The sequence below is a fragment of the Globicephala melas genome, chromosome 19 (genome assembly GCF_963455315.2).
Source record: "Globicephala melas chromosome 19, mGloMel1.2, whole genome shotgun sequence".
NCBI lineage: Eukaryota > Metazoa > Chordata > Mammalia > Artiodactyla > Delphinidae > Globicephala > Globicephala melas.
The window spans coordinates 16396030-16413694 of NC_083332.1; the positions used below are offsets into that span (position 1 = coordinate 16396030).

The 17665-nt window shown below is 42.6% G+C and overlaps 1 protein-coding gene across 1 annotated transcript; it reads left to right on the top strand.

Annotated features, from left to right (window-relative positions):
* The first annotated feature begins 388 nt into the window (after positions 1–388).
* ZNF599 (zinc finger protein 599) lies at positions 389–14864 on the top strand. Its single transcript, XM_030874407.2, has 4 exons — positions 389–873; positions 2811–2937; positions 4920–5015; positions 12516–14864. The coding sequence occupies exons 1-4, from the start codon at positions 622–624 to the stop codon at positions 14039–14041; spliced, it is 2001 nt and encodes a 666-aa protein (XP_030730267.1). The 5' UTR covers positions 389–621; the 3' UTR covers positions 14042–14864.
* The last annotated feature ends 2801 nt before the right edge of the window (positions 14865–17665 follow it).

A 17665-nucleotide genomic window follows, 5' to 3' on the forward strand; every position in this document is an offset into this window, starting at 1 on the left:
GTCTGAAGTGGGGTCTGAGGCCTTGTATTTGTAACAAATTCCCAGGTAATGCTGATGTGGTCTGTGGGTTGGAAACCACGGATTAGGGGAACACTTTAAATTACTATCTTAAAGAATAATCTTCATTTTTCATTGTAAATCCTGGCTCAGAGAGGTGAAACGCTGGGGCAGGAGTACAGTGCGCAAGGTCAAGGCATGGGTCACGGTTACAGACCTTTAAGGGCGGGGCATTGCCTGAAGGGACAAGGAAATCTGCGTGCCTTTAAGAAGAAACGAGGCCACGCCCCCTCTTTGGAACCTCAGGGTACAGTTTTCACAGAAAACAGGAAGTGAGCTCCCCAGTTCACCGGATGCAGTCAGAAATTACGTTACCCACAAGGCAGTGCCTCGAACGTCGGCGGCGGGCGCTGACTCAATGACTGACGGCGGAGGCCGGTGTTCCCTGCTGCAGCTTGGGCGGAGCTTCTGGCGTCGGGTCTTAGGACGTCGTTTGGAAGTGGCCGGTATGTCCTTACTGGCCTTTCTGGCTGGAGCACTGGGCATTGGCCGCTTCTTAGAAAAAGGTCTTCAAGACCGAGCAAAGGACCGCGAGGAGAATGGGGCCCACCTCTACGCTTTTGTATGAGCCGTGACCCCCTCTCGAGCGGGTTGTCAGCCGAGCACTCTCCGAGCTCGTTCCCAGCTTTCGGTCTCCGCAGGTCCCGGAGGCGGCTCCCGGGGCCTTGTGCTCACCCCACACCGCGGACACTCAGGTCCCAGGTGCCCCCGCCCAGGGCTGGCCTGAGGAGTCGGCTGAGCCCGCTGGACCGGCTTTTGTCGCCGCCTCTCGTCGTCCCACTCTGCCCACTGGGCCCCATGGCGGCGCCGGAGCTGGTGAGTGGAGGGTTCCGCAGGCGCATGTGCGCTGGGGTCGCTGTCAGCACAGTTCCACTCGCTATGATATAGGGAATCCTGGGACCTTTCGCCTTTTCCTCTTAATACTGTCGGATCTGGAGGTCCAGTGAGAATGGGGTGTGGGAACGACAGTGCTAATCACTTCCAATCCAGGCTTCTGAATCCGGGCCAGGGGTTCAGGTGTGGAGAGGGGCACCCATTTCTGGCTCTAACCTTGAGCTTGTCGATTGGCCTCCATTCCCTTGGCCTCCATTCCCTCGGGTCAAAAATTGGACTATTAACTATTTTTCTCTTTCGGTTGAGGGAACTGGAGAGGATATGCGTGTGACGTGTGACCTTCAGTGCTCAGCAGGACCCAGAGAGCATCACTCTCGATGTGGTTTCCAGAGAGGGATTCTCCTGGTCCTGCTATTATCTTAGTCTCACACCCAGGTGGAGTCTGACCCTCAGGCCTCCCTGCCTCGGGCCTCAACCCAGCTGAAAGCTGGGAGACTGGGATGAGAGAGCCTCTAGAGCAGAGGTGAGGTGGGAGCAGCGTTTTTGGAATTGCTACTCCTCTAATAGGAGTAGAAGTTCCCTGGACAGACCAGAAGACAAGCCAGTCACTGAATTTATCTTTGCAGATGCCATCTGGGTACTACAAGTGAGGTTGGCTTGCCACTTATGGCAGTGAACCCATTTTCCTAGCACATTTACTTATATTTGAAAAGTGAATCCATTACAGTATTCCTTAATGACAGTGCATAGGAATGTTGTTTCTCAAGGCATGTAAACACATGGACAGGCCTTAAGTTATTCTTCAGCATGCCACCTTGTTTGCTCTCATCATAGCTCAGATCACCTTCAGAACTTCTCTTATTTACCCATTTTTCCTCACCTGACTTGCTCCCTAACTTCATTCCAGCCTTGTTCCACATCCACTCAGAGAGGTCTTCCCCAGTTGCCCCATCTAAAGTCTCCCGTATCATAAAGTCTCCCATAATCTTTGTAGTCATCGCACTCACTTTTGGGGTTTTTTTCAGAGCCCTAGGGCCATATGACTTTATCTTGATCATTTATTTAGTTTCTTGTCAAGGATCTTTCCTTGACAAGAGTGTGAGTCCTGTTCTCTGCTTTATCCCCAGGCTTAGAAGAGTGCTGGGCCTGTACCAGGTGTTCAGTAAGCAGTTGATGAATGAAAGATTCTGCCGTCTGGGGCTCCCATTATACTTAAATCTAACTCCCCCACCGTGGCTGAACCAGAGGGACCTGGTTTCAAATCTTGCCCCTTCTCATTAGACCTATGACTCTGGGCAGCTTGACTTTGAGTCCCCATTTGCTGAGTGTGAAATGGAGACAGTGATGGTGTTTACCCCATGGGCTGCAGGAGGATTAATGAAATTCATAAATACACACTGAGCACTGACATGTGCTGGGCACTGCAGTGTTTGCTTTATGAACATTTTCACTTAAATTCCCACAATAACATGGTGAAGGTGGTAATGTGGAAATTGAGGCTCAAAGAAATTAGCATCAAAAGGCTGGATTTAAGCCCCAGGAAGTCTAGCTCCAGATCTAGAGACTTTTAGTTGCTTTAACACAGCATCTAAAGCCCTTAGGTGCAGGCAAACAGTGCAGACCAGTGAGGCTCAGCTGCTGCTGTGTTATCATTACTTGAATTACAGTAATGGACTCACAGTCCACACAAGATTACCACTGTTTGTGTCACTCCCCAGTGGATTCCCATATAGGTGGCTTTTCTCTCCTGCACCTTTGTATTCTGTCAAAGGCACCATCTACCTCCCTCCTGAGCCCAGCACAGACCTTGGTTCTCAGGAGATACTCAGTGATTCAGGCCTTGGGTCTCTCTAGACTTTTGCCACTAACCAAGCAGTAGGCTCATACAGGCACCCCACCACTTCTGTTTGACTTTCCAGGCATTGGTATCATTTGAAGATGTGGCTGTAACCTTCACTGGGGAGGAATGGAGACATCTGGACCTGGCCCAGAGGACCTTATACCAGGAGGTGATGCTGGAGACTTGTGGCCTCCTGGTCTCACTGGGTAAGGCCTCACCTGTGTGGTACCCACAGACTCTTTCATTCCACTCTCTCTCTCTAAGCATGGCTGGTTGAGAAGACCTGAGGAACCTGCCTTCCCTTCTCCCTCCAGCCCCAGCATGTTCTTATCTAACCTCCTCTTGCTTGGTTTTCTTGTCTGCATCAAGGATTGTTGTACAACAAACGCAATTCTTCTTAACACTTTTACCCAAGTGTCCAACATAAGCTGACCTCAATCTGACATTCTTATTCCAGATTCCCATGATCTGGAATTCAGCTTGATTGGGTCAAATGTCCTCAGAGCCCAGTTAACAGGACCTGTGGTTAATGGGACGTTCTCCAAGAACATGGTGAATTAGACAGACAGGAAGCTATTTGTCATCAGTGCTACTGGTATCTTTCTAAGCAACACAATCTCAGCTAAAAGACTTCTTTGACCCCTGGTACCTGCACAGTCGTCCCTTATGTCCTAAGGCCTGTGCCTTGCTTCTCTGAGGCTATGGGAGTTAATTTTAGAGAGTACACAGACATATTTTCAAATGGCATTGATGGGCATCTGAGAAGGCTATTTCTTTTTCCCTTCTTTCCTGCCTCTTGACTGTTGTTGAGAGAGTCTGGGCTTAGTGCTGAGTCTTCAGCGTTCACATGGCTGTTGGCTGATTCCCCTTCAGCAGAAAGAACCGTCGCAGGACTCACAGACTTGAGTCGGCAGCATGAGCTTGCTGGGACCATGATTATTTTTGTTTTATCATATTTTTATAGTAACCTTCCACTTAGCCCCAGTGAACTAGTATCTGTAAAGTGCTTAGAATAGAACTGGGAACATAGCAAGTGCCACACATGCATTTGTTATATATAATAAATTAATAAATCCCAAGTGTTCTCCCACCTAAACCTTAAATGTCCACTTTATCCAGAAATGGTTACCTCTGACAGGGCTCTCCCAGCCTTGTGTCCACATAGTCTCTCCCAGGAGGTCAGTCATCAGTGAAGTAAATCCAGTGTTATTTTATGACAATTGTGATTAGTTGTTGAAAGGAGACATCTGGGGGATAGTATTCCAGGTGGAGGGACCAACACGAGCCAAGTCCCTGAGGGGTCAGGGAGCTCAGGTCCAACAGAGGCGAAGGAATATCTGGTTCTCCTTTTCCACGGCCCCATCACTGAGCTTGGTGCCAGGCGTATGGCAGACATCAGTGAACATTTGCTCAGTGACAGCTGGGTGCACTCTGGCTTGCAGTACAGGATTTTCTAATCAGAGTTTCTGTGGTCCTGGTTTCTAAGTCATTGACTTCTCTCCAGAGTCCTCCTGTCCCTTAGCCTTCGAATTTGGCAACATATATTTGGCTGCATGTACCAGAAAACCACCTCATACAGGTTTCACCCTGAAAAAAGTTTATTACTTCACCTAATGAGAAGCCCTGAGGTGGTGCTGGCTCCTGGGTTGGTATCTACCAACCCAGTTGTCTCTGTTTGTCTGCTTTCTCGCCTTGGCCCAGATCATCAGGCCAGCATCCTTGAAGTGGCCACAGGATGATGCAGCAGCAAGTAAGGCAGCAGGTCCCCACATTCAGCCCTGTCTTCCCAACCTGGATTGAAGGCTTTTTCTTAAGAATGGGTAGCAATTTAGGTCATGGCCTACCTCAGATAACTGACTATCAGTTGAGTTAGTCTAGTGTTTTTAGCCATCCTTGGCTAAATCCACCAAAATCACCTGGGGAGCTTTGAAAACAACCAGAGCTCAGTTTTTATGCCCAGAGATTTGGTTTAATTTGTTCTGTGTTTAGAACCAGGCATGTCTAAGTAGTTCTGATGCATGGGAAGGTTGAATCTTATTGATTTAATTAGGGAAAACCTTCTGAAAGGAGTCATCCCCTTTCTGGGGTTTCATGGTGGTGTGTTAAAGGTGTACACTCCAGTATACTTGAGAGTTTTCCTTTTGTCTTTACCTATATACCCATGCCCCATTTATTTCTCCATGCACAGGGCATCCTGTTCCCAAACCAGAGCTGATTCACCTACTGGAGCATGGGCAAGAACTAAGGACAGTGAAGAGAGGCCTCTCCAGAAGCACCTGTACAGGTGGGTGGCATGGCAGCTGGCAGACTACCAGGGAATGACTGTGTCTGAAATTCCATGGGCAGTTTCTTTTTGCAGCCTTCCTGGGGTCTTAGGTGGTCATGGAGCACTTTGAACTGTGTTTCCTCTGTTTTCCCAATCCCATCACACTCTTTGCCTTTACTAGGGTTGAAATGTGGTATACTGGGTAACAGATGGGCTCATGACCCTGGGGAAGTTGCATGATCTCCCTGTGCCTTTGATATCAACTCAAAGCTGAGTTGGTGCTACCTGCTATAAGAGATAACTCCAAAATCTTGGTGGGTCAGCTGGTTAAGACTGTTTCTCATTTGTGCCATGGTATAATGTGGGTCAGCAGGGGAGCTCTGTACCACATATCTATTCAGGGACCCAGGTGTATTCTATTGTCAGTATGTGGCTGTAAGGTGGCCCTGGCATCATCCAGCTGGCCAAGAGGAACAGGAGAGAAGGGGAGTAGTCATATCCACTTGCATACACAGTCACTTCCATTCACGTTCCATTGACAAGAACTGGGCATTAGGCTACGTGTTTTGTCATAGAAATGTGGTTTAACCTTGTGTCCAAGGACAAAATACCAGGGATATGATGAACATATACTCAGTTTGCTAAACTTAGCCTATATTAGAAAAAGATAGAGTAATAATAGTTTCTGCATCACTGTATTGTTTGGGAATGTAATTAGATAACTTGAAACTGCTTATTAGGACATTGCCTGACCCAAAGTTAGTGGCTTAATAAATTTACCTACTAGTAATATTCATATATTATTACTCATAATGAATAGAGAACAATGATATCTCAAACTTCCTTCCAGATTCAGAAAAGACAGTCCTTTCTTTTTCTGCAGATTACTATCTCCAACTATATTTTGCTCTCCCACTCTTTTCTACCTGCATCCAATCATTTATTTATCTATACATTCCTGCATGCATCCATCCTTCCATTTGTAAATGAGATGTTCAGAAGCAGTCCCTAGCCTTGTCATCTTCCTACCCTCCTGTCTTGTAAAACCTCAAGGGGACATTTGCCTTTGTCAGCTCCACTTCAAGTGTGTGGATAGCATTGACGCAGATTCATGATCTCTCCCCACTAAGGTTCCTTCAGGCTGCTCAGCCAGCCAGTGAGTATCTCTGGCCAGCGCCTCCTCAGCCCTGCTGAGTCTGTCTCAAGCCTTCACCCCTTCCCGCAGTTCTCCACCTTCACTTGAATGTTTCAAAGGCACTTCACACCCATCATGCCTAAAAAGGACCTCATGATCTTGCCCGTTCCTCTCGTCTCCCCATTTCAATTCATGGTCTTGCCATTCACTAAGATGAGAAAGCCAAAAACAAACTTGAACAACCCCTCAACACCTCCATTTTCATCATTCCCAATATCCAGCCATCCCTGAATCTTGATCATATTTCATCATACGTTTCTCCTGAATCCATCGTCTCCACCAATTCCATCAGTTCCAGCACTGTCACCCTAGTCCAGGCTATAATCATCTTTTGCCTGCATGATGCTAACAGATTCCTAACTGGTTCCCCCCATATCTGCTCTGTGCCTCTGATCAGCTTTATGTCTTACATCCACTTCCCCGTCTACTCACACCTTATTCCAAATATCACCACCTCCCTAGCCACTGAGATCTCAGCATATGCCTAGTTCATTTTGAAAATAAAGGCCATTCACTTGTTTTTCTTGCCTTCTAACCCTTACTGATTTATCCCTGTGGGTTCCTTCTCACCTCTCAGAAGAGTTCTCATCCCCAGCCATGGCTAATTCCCCAAGCAGCATCTAGGTCATACCTTCACTTACCTTCTCAGGTGTATTAGTTATCTGTTGCTATATAGCAATATTAAAAATCACTCATTATTTAATATTAAAATATCACTCATGTATTATCTCTCATCTGTGGATCAGAAATCCAGGCACAGCTTAGCTGGGTCCTCTGCAAAGCTGCAATCGTAGGCCGCTTGCAACATGTCAGCTTACTTCTTCAAATCAAGTAATGGTGTGAGAGACTCCAGCAAGAGAGATCTTACACATATACTTTATCTCTTACATCTTACATTCTGTCACCTTTGTTATATTCTATTCTTTAGAAGTAAATCAAGGTCCTACTAGGATTCAGGCAGAGGGTATCAAAACTGTGTGAGCACCATGAGGCAGGGATTATGGGGAACCATACATGAGTCTGTCCACTGTATCAGGGAATGTGCGTCTTCATTTATTTCCTACCTCTTGTATATCTCCATCTTCTCTCTACTCAACATAAAAAACGTGGTCAAGTTTCTGACACTTGAGGGAAACATTTTAAAAAATAAATGCTCTTGGCTCTCCAGTGCCCTCCAAAAGTTGTTGACTCTATTTCAGCTGAACTACCAAGCTTCTTCGAGGACTTTTCTCATTCTCAGAAGAGACATCTACACAGACCTACCCTTTACTATTTTCTGTAATTTTTGTACTGAGGGGTAATTTACACATAGTGAATGTACAAATCTTAAAGTTCATCATCATGAAATTTTACATATATATAAGCCAGAGTATCCACCACACAGGATAAGAAATATAGTATTTCCAGCACCTCTCAGGCTTTTTGTACTTCTCTCCTTATTAATATCCCCTTCTACAAAAGTAACCAGTGTTTAGACTCTGTCACCATAGATTAGTTTTGAAGGTTTATAAATGGAACTCCACAGTACACAATATTGCTATCTCTGTCTTCTTTTGATAATCATTATGACTCTGGAATTTACCCATGTGGTTGCATATATTTGGAGTTAGTTTCTCGCTGTGCAATATCTCAATGAATTAATAGATTATATATACCTGTTTTCCTGTTGATGGACATTTGGCTGTTCTCCATTTTTGGAATATTATGAAGAATGCTGCTATGAATATTCTTGATCATATTTTTTGTTGGCTATAAGCATGCATTTCTGTTGGGAGTATACATACGAGTGGACTGGCTGGATCATGGTGTAGTTACATGATTAGCTTTAAAAGAAGCCATCAATCAGTTTCAAAGTGACTGCACCGTTTCACATTCCCACCGGCCATGTGTAAGAGTCCTCATTGCTTCAGATACTAGTGAGCAGGTTGTATCTGCCCCTTTACTCTTTGAGTAGGGGTATTTCTCAGCACCACAGTACTAAAAATGTTCTTACAGGTTATTGTTGACATTCTGATGGACAAATGCAACAACTGTGATAATGATAGGAGACAGTGGTCTAAAATTTACAGAACACTTGCCATGCACTGTGATGATTGATTTACATTTTCTCATGTAACCTTGTTATGAACTGAATGTCTGTGTCCTCCCAAAATTTGTATGTTGAATCTCTAACACCCCAATGTGATGAAATTAAGATGTGGGGCCTTTGGGAGGTGACTGGGTTTAGATGAGGTCATGAGGATGGAGCATCCATGATGGGATTAGTGTTCTTATATGAAGACAAAGAGACCATGGCCTTTCCTAGGTGTGGTGTGTGGTGCTGGGGGTGGTGGGGAAGAGAAGGAGAGTTCTCTGGTGTCTCTTTTTTTTTTTTTTATTTATTTATTTATTTATTTGGCTGTGTTGGGTCTTAGTTGCGGCACGCGGGATCTTCGTTGCCGCGTGCAGGATCATCGTTGCAGCATGCGGGATCTTTAGTTCCGGCACGTGGGAATCTTTTAGTTGTGGCATGCAGAATCTTTAGTTGTGGCGTGCGGGATCTTTAATTACAGCATGAGGGATCTTTAGTTACGACATGAGGGATCTTTCGTTGTAGCATGCGAGATCTAGTTCCCTGACTAGGGATCGAACCCGGGCCCCCTGCATTGGGAGTGAGGAGTCTTAACCGCTGGCCCACCAGGGAAGTCCCTTGGTGTATCTTCTTATAAGGATACTAATCCTCTCAGGTCCCTACCCTTATGACCTCATTTAACCTTAATTACTTCTGTAAAGTCCCTATCTCCAAATACACATTGGAGGTTAGGGCTTCAACACATGAATTTTGGTGGAACACAAACATTCAGTCCATACCAAAATTTGTTTTTTGAGTAAATACAGGGCTATTCAGATATTCTGTTTTTTCTTGTATCAGTTTTGGTAATTTGAGTCTTTTAAGGAATTTGTCCACTTCATCTAATTATTCTATCCATTACTTTTTAAGATGGTTTCATCTCAAAATGGTAAATTTTATGTTATGTATATTTTACCACAATTTAAATTTTAGGTATGTATTGTACATATCATTTTTATAATGCCATTAAAAACTGACATTCTCGGGCTTCCCTGGTGGCGCAGTGGTTGAGAGTCTGCCTGCCGATGCAGGGGACACGGGTTCGTGCCCCGGTCCGGGAAGATCCCACATGCCGCAGAGCAGCTGGGCCCGTGAGCCATGGCCACTGAGCCTGCGCGTCCAGAGCCTGTGCTCTGCAATGGGAGAGGCCACAACAGTGAGAGGCCCGCGTACCGCAAAAATAAAAAATAAAAAAAAACTGACATTCTCAAAAAAATAAAGATTGTTCGTCGTACTTGTGTGTGTATGGTTTGCTTTTTTATTTGAATACTATAAAAAGTATCCATTTATGTTGTTGTATAGGATTTGTACTTTTCATTTAACAGTACATTACTAAGATTCATGATGCATGAAGCTATAGTTTACTCATTTTTTTCTTCTATGGTCGTTTATATGAGTATAACACAATGTATTCATCCATTTTCATGGGAATTTTCTTGTTTCTAATTTTTTGTACCCACAGACAATACAGCCATGAAAATTCACATGCATGTGTTCTCACAAACGTGTAGGAATTTCTCTTAGAAATATTCCTAGGACTAGAATTTGGGGATTATAAGTTAAGCAAAAGGGGAACTTTACTAGATGATGCCCTGTTGTTTTCTAAAATGGTTATTTATACCCACTTACACTTCATCTGCCTTGTATGAACAATTCCATGGATCCATACCCTCTCTAACACTTGATAAGTTTTTTCAATCAGGTGAATATAAAATGGTCTCTCACTGTAGTCTTAATTTGCCCTTCCCTCATATCTAAGAAATTTGAGTTATCTATTCATATGTTGATTGGCCAATATACATCTGTGAAATATCAGTTCATAATACGTTCAGTTTTCATTTTGGGTGTGGAGTGTTGAAGTCCCCAGCTGTAATTGTAGTTTTGTCTATTTCTCCTTTCAACACAGTTTTTGGTTTGTATATTTTGAGGCTCTTATATTTGGTACATACAGATTTAGGATTGTTATGTCTTCCTGGTGGATTAATCTTTTTATCATTATATAATGTCCCTCTTTGTCCCATTTTCTTTGCTCTGTAGTCTGTTAATATAGTCCTGATGTTAATATAGCCATCTTTCTTTGTTTACCTTTTTAAAAATTATATTTAGTTTAGTCAGATTGATTAGTCTTTTATAAAGAATGCTTCTGTATGTTTATGAAATCTTTTCCCTAAGATCTAAAAGATAGTCATTTTCACTATTTGTTAAAAGTTTTTAATCTTTAGCTTCTAACAGTTAAGTCTTAATCAGTCTGGAATTAATTTTTTGTTTTGTACAAGATAGAAATACAATTTCATTTTCTTCCATTGTGGCAAATAATTTTTCTACATTCATTTATTGAATACAGTCAAGCCCCCTACATATGACCAAGTTCTGTTCCAAGAGCACGTTCATAAGTCCAATTTGTTTGTAAGTCCGACAAAGGTAGCCTAGGTACCCAACTAACACAATTAGCTATATAGCACTGTACTGTAATAGGTTTACAAGACTTCTCACACAAATAATACATAAAAAACAAACACAAACAAAAAATAAAACATTTTTAATCTTACAGTACAGTACTTTGAAAAGTACAGTAGTATAGTACAACAGCTGGTATACAGGAGCTGGCATAGAGTGAACTGGCAAGAAGTGTTACTGACTGGAGGAGGTGGGAGATGGTAGAGCTGAAGGATCATCAGCAATAGGAGAAGGGCAGGCTGCAATTTCACTCACACCTGATGTTGATGGCACAGGTTCTGGTTCCGTGCTGGATTCAATTCTGTCTACCCTCTTGAAAAAAATGATCCAATGATGTCTGGATAGTAGCTATTTTTTTCTTGTCATAGATGACACGGTAGCACTGGATTGCATTCTGAATGGCTGCTGCAACTTTTGTGTACTGTTTACATTTGGGTCCTGTGCCTCAAAGACTAACAGTGCCTCCTCAAATAAAGAAAATTCCCTTGCCATTTCCTGCGTCATGAATCTCTTTGGTTCTTCAGTTACTTCTTCTTCCTGTTGTCTCTCTTCATTCTTTCTCTGAGCCTCCAATTCCATCCAGTCATTAGTAAGCTCCTTGTTCGCATCTTTGAAAGTTCACAACTTGAAGGTTCGTATGTAGGGGACTTCCTGTATTCCTTCCTTTTTCCACTGGCGTCTCTGCTGCTTTTGTCTTATATCAAAGTTCCATATATACATTTCTGAGCTCCCAATTCTGTTTTTTCCTTTGACAATTTGACAGCTTATCTTATATCTATGCTACATCACACTGCCTTGGTGTATATGATTTCATCATAATCCTAATTCCTCAAAGGGCAAGTCCCGTTGCTTTATTCTTCTTCAGAGATATTCTGGTCTCTCTGTTATTTTATATAAATTCCACAATCAGCTTGCCAATAACCATGAAAAACCCTACTGGGATTTATCTGAAGTTGTATCAAATTTATAGATGAATTTGAGGGAAATTGGCAACTTTATATTATTAATCTCTTTTCATTTAAATCTTCATTAATGTGATATGTTTCCTGGTTTACTTCATCTAAATGTTATCTATTTTGAGTTTGTTCACCTAGTCTTTACTAGATATAATAGACTCAATATTTGCACCCAGTTGCTTATCACTGCCCCTGCCCCAACTTTCACACTCCAGAATCCTAAGATTTTGTTTTTCCTCTTTCCCTGCCTCCCTCTCCACCATCCTGTCATCCTCTTCTCTTTGCCTGGCATTCAACATTCTCTCAAAACCCCGAACCTTTGTACTTTCAGTCATCTGCTACAATTTTCCTCCTAATCCCTCTGTCAGGTAATTCCTACTCATCTTTAGAAGTAAGCTCATGTAGCACCTTGTCCAGGTAGCCTCCACTGACCTCTTTCTGTCTTCCATCTGGGCCAAGTTAGGTCCACCTTCCCTGTGCTGTCATAGCACTATGAGATGTTGGAACACAGTCATTATCATTACTCTGTCCACCGTACCCCATTCTGGAGAGTGAGGAGGAGTCTCCACTCCAGATTTTCTATTCTGCACCAGATTTTCCTCCTGGGTTACCTTTTAAAGATGTCAAGAGTCCAAGGATCAGTAAAGAAAGAAATTTTAAACCTGGGTTTAAAAGATGTAAAAATGCCATAGACAGTAGAGGCTTTATTTTCACCTTCATTCTTCCACTAAAGTGTTAATTTATTTTGTTCTGTGTTGACATCACTAATAGGCACCTTTCTTATATTGGATTTCCTTCAGGTGAAAAAGCAAAACCTGAGATCACAGAGCTTACTGCTTCTCACCTGGTCCTCACTGAGGGAGCCCCTTTTGAGGAACGAGTGACACATGGAGCCTCAAGGCATTCCAGGCTGGAGCAAGCAAGGGATCAGGAAAAACTGTCAGAAATGCAGGAAGGGAACTTGAGGCCAGGAACAGACATCCACAAGGAGACATGCCCTAGGAAGTTGAGCCATAAACATGATGACTTTGAGACAGATGATAGTCTTTATTTAAGGGTTTTACAGGAGCGAGTCACTACACGAGATGCCCTGCATGAACGTGATTCCCAAGAACCAGGAGGAGACCCTGTTACTGATGCAAGGAATAATCTCTACAGATGCAAGGAATGTGGAAAAGGTTTTAGCAAGAATTGGGCCCTTGTTCGGCATCAACAGATTCACGCTGGAGTGAAGCCTTATGAATGCAGTGAATGTGGGAAAGCCTGTCGTTATATGGCAGACTTCATTCGACATATGAGGTTTCATACTGGGGAAAAGCCATACAAGTGTATTGAGTGTGGGAAGGCCTTCAAACGCAGGTCTCACCTCACAGAGCACCAGCGTATTCACACTGGAGACAAGCCCTATGAGTGCAAAGAATGTGGTAAAGCTTTCACCCACCGCTCCTCTTTCATCCAGCATAATATGACTCACACTAGAGAAAAGCCCTTTTTGTGCAAAGAATGTGGGAAAGCTTTTTACTACAGCTCTTCCTTTGCTCAACACATGAGGATTCACACTGGAAAGAAACTTTACAAGTGCAGTGAATGTGGAAAGGCCTTTACTCACCGCTCCACTTTTATCCAGCATAATACGACCCACACAGGAGAAAAACCCTTTTTGTGCAAAGAATGTGGAAAAGCTTTCTGCCTGAACTCATCCTTCACTCAACACATGAGGATTCACACTGGAGAGAAACCCTATGAGTGCAGCGAATGTGGAAGGGCCTTTACTCACCGCTCCACTTTCATTCGGCATAAGAGGACCCATACTGGAGAGAAGCCCTTTGAGTGCAAAGAATGTGGGAAAGCCTTTTGTGACAGCTCTTCCTTAATTCAACACATGAGGATTCACACTGGTGAGAGGCCCTATGAGTGCAGTGAATGTGGAAAGGCCTTTACACACCATTCTGTTTTTATCCGACATAATAGGACCCATAGTGGAGAAAAACCCTTGGAATGTAAAGAGTGTGCAAAAGCATTTTACTATAGCTCTTCCTTTACTCGCCACATGAGGATTCACACTGGAGAAAAGCCTTATGTATGCAGAGAATGTGGAAAGGCCTTTACCCAACCTGCAAATTTTGTTCGGCATAATAGGATCCACACTGGAGAAAAACCCTATGAGTGCAAAGAATGTGAAAAGGCCTTTTGTGACAACTTTGCCTTAACTCAACACATGAGAACTCACACTGGAGAGAAACCCTTTGAATGTGGTGAATGTGGGAAGGCCTTCAGCCATAGTTCATCCTTCATTCACCATCGAAAGATTCACACCAGAGTTTAAAAGATGTAACAAGGCCTTTTGCAAATGTGTTCACTTCAGTCAATTTTAGTGAACTCATACTGGTGAAATACCTTTCCTTTTGAGTATAACTATTCAGGGAAGTCTTTTGGCCAGAGAAATATCTTACTCAGTATCTGAAGAGAAACATCATAATTTTCATCTCTGTGAAAGCTTTCTGTGGCAGGTCATCTAGAAATTGACCCAGCCTGCAGCTCTACACTACACCTGAGAATCATCCACGAGAGAGACTCAGTGGTTGTCATGCATTTGAGGAAAATGTCAGCAACAGTTCCTCCTACGTTTATACTATAAATCCATCTCAAGAGTATTTTAAAAGAACAAAGAGATGTAGAAGAAAGGAAAGAGAAATGCATGTGTGGCTGCTTTCTGATTTCCCTGCCAGGCTATGACAATTTGTCAATTGTGTGTGTGCACATGCAGAGGGGATGAAGAGGGAGAGATCAAAAGGCCTCATCACCTTTATGTGTTTTCTTATATATCCATAGTCAGGAGAATTGAGCATTGGGGCAGCTCTGCTAACATTTATTAAAAGTTCTTTGTTACAAAACACTGTCATGTCTACCCTTGAATATAAGGCCTGAGTCATGAAATACATATGCATACACACCTACATATGCAGTCAGTTCTTCTAATTCATGGTAGTTATATTCTATAAATTCACCACAAACACTGAACTAGTGAATACTGAACCATTGCTCCTAGTGGCAATACAGGTTTAAGTTCCTGTGAGCCTCTGTTCACATTTTCATCAACCAATCAGTACATACTCTTTTTATTTATTTATTTTTTAATTTTTTTTTTTTTGGCTGCATTGGGTCTCCATTGCTGTGCATGGGCTTTCTCTAGTTGTGGCAAGCGGGGGCTACTCTTTGTTGCAGTGCATGGCCTTCTCAATGTGGTGGCTTCTATTGTGGAGCACGGGCTCTAGGCATGCAGGCTTCAGTAGTTGTGGCATGCGGGCTCAGTAGTTGTGGCATACAGGCTTAGTTGCTCTGCGGCATGTGGGATCTTCCCGGAGCAGGGATTGAACCCATGTCCCCTGCATTGGCAGCGGATTCTTAACCACTGCGCCACCAGGGAAGTCCCAATACATAATCTTTTATGGAATTTTTTTCTGTTTTTAAAGACACCTTATTTAATAAATGTTTCTTATGTTACATCCAATATTTCCTTATAATAAAAAATATTTTAATTATATCATTTTTGTGTATTGTTACTGTACTGCTTTAACTTTTTCACTCAGTCATACATACAAACAATACACATATGCAGTACTCATATAAAATAAACATGTAAACACTATACAGTACACTGCTCTACAGTACAGTCATGCAAAGAAAGTCCTAGAAACAATTAAAAATTAACCAAAATTAAAAACATTAACTAAAACTCTGATTTTGATAGAACTGCAGGATGTGTGATGGGGCAGTGCCCTGAGTGGATTAATCTCCTGACCTTGGCCTGACCCAGGAAAACCAAAGGAGAGGTTGTTGCCTTGTTTTGCCATCTCTTCCAGGTCTTTGTTGGTGGGTTCCACTTCCTTCTCTGCCAGAATTTCTTCCATGTCTTCCGTCATGTCATTGAAGCCTTTTTTACTTATATGCCATGTGATATGCATTATGTGTTTGACACTGTCCTTTATATTTTCTGTAACACCTTCAAAGCCTTTGAAATTTTTCAGGCAGTCTGGCGAAGCATTTTCCTAACAGTTAATGATAGTAGTCTGCTTGTTATTGTCCCAGGCTGTGCCAACACAATAATAGTGCATATGGTGACAGACATCCAGTAGTCCATCATGGTGGTTTCTTTTATTTATTTAGGCCACACCATGCACCACTTGGGATCTTAGTTCCCTGACCAGGGATTGAGCCCGCACCCCCTGCAGTGGAAACACAGTCTTAACCACTGGACTTCCAGGGACGTCCCATGGTGGTTTCTTTGTTGGTGTTGAGAACTTTGCTAAAAAGCTCCCTCATGTTGTGCTTTTATTATGTCCTGATTGAGAGGTTGGATAACATGTATTTAGGGGTATGAAAAGATCGTTTAGGTTGGAGTGGGTATTTTCAATGCTGTCTTGTACAGTTTTGTTTTTTTTTTAGTTGGTCTTCATCTCATGAATCCACAGCTTTTGCCACTTTTCCATCTTTTTCTTAGATTCATTACACTACTATAGATGTTACTTTTGTTGCAGGAAGGGGGATCCCTTCCAGGGCCCGAGAGTGGGCTCTTGTCTAACACTTGGAAATGCATTGTCTGAGGAGACACACATGCTGACAAAGCAAGAGACTTTATTGGGAAGGGGTTCCCCGTGTGGAGAGCAACAGGGTAAGGGAAACCAGGAGAACTGCTCTGCCACGTGGCTTGCAATCTCGGGTTTTACGGAAATGGGGTTAGTTTCTGGGTTGTCTCTGGCCAGTCATTCTGATTCAGGGTCCTTCCTGTTGGCACATGCATTGCTCAGCCAAGATGGATTCCAGTGAGAAGGATTCTGGGAGGTTGGAAGGACATATGGACTGGTGTCTCCTTTCTCCTTTTGACCTTTCCCGAATTCTTCCAGTTGGTGGTATTCCGGTGGTATTCCGCATTCCTTACCAGCACCTCCTGTTGTAACTCATACAAGTGGCTACTATCTTGCCTGGCCAGGGCAGTCAGTTTCAGTCAGAGTTTCCCCTGACACTTTTAACATTTCTGGAGTGGCCACATGTAGAGACTGGTGAATTTCCTCTTCCTAGTTTTGGATGTGCCGTATTGTTGATTCATTAACATTGAACTCACAGCCAATAGCTGCATAAGTCATGACTGAATGAAGCTTATCTAACACGTGTATTTTCTCTATCATAGCCTTCTTGCACTACAAACACTAGACAGCACTTCAACACTGTGATTGGGGGCCAGTTTCAACAGCAAAATCACCCTAAAAGCACAAAAATTCAAAAAAGTGTGGCACTAAAGAGATTGCGAAAAGGACACTTTATAATATGAAAGCTGACACCAGAAGGCAGAGTGACACCGTGTTTGACCTTAGCTGGTAACATGCATGATGGGCAACTTCAAATTTTTTATCACTCTGCACATGTCTGCAAATGACTGCAAAAGTGCTATGAGTATTGATTTGGGAGTTACAAATAAAGTTCAGTGAATAGGTGAATTCGCAAATAATGAGGATTGCTTATTAAAGATCACTGATGAATTTTGTTATATTTGTTTTTTTTTTTCTCTTGGCTTCATTTGGAATAGTTTCTACTGCTACATCTTCCAGTTTCCTAATCTTTTCTTCTATGTGCACTCTCCCCTTCATTGCATCCAGTATATTTCATATCATAATTTATAGTTTTTATCTCTTTTAGTTGGATTAGGGTCTTCCTTATGTCTTTCATGTCTCTACTTCACATATTCATTCTTCTAGCTTCTTGGACATATGGAATAAATTTTTCTGTTTTAATGTCTTCTACTTTTACTATCTGTCATTCTGCACCTGTTTTTTTTAATTGAAATATAGTTGATTTACAATGTTAATTTCTGCTGTTCAGCAAAGTGATTCAGTAATACATATATATATCCTTCATATTCTTTTCCATTATGTTTTATCACAGGATGTGAATA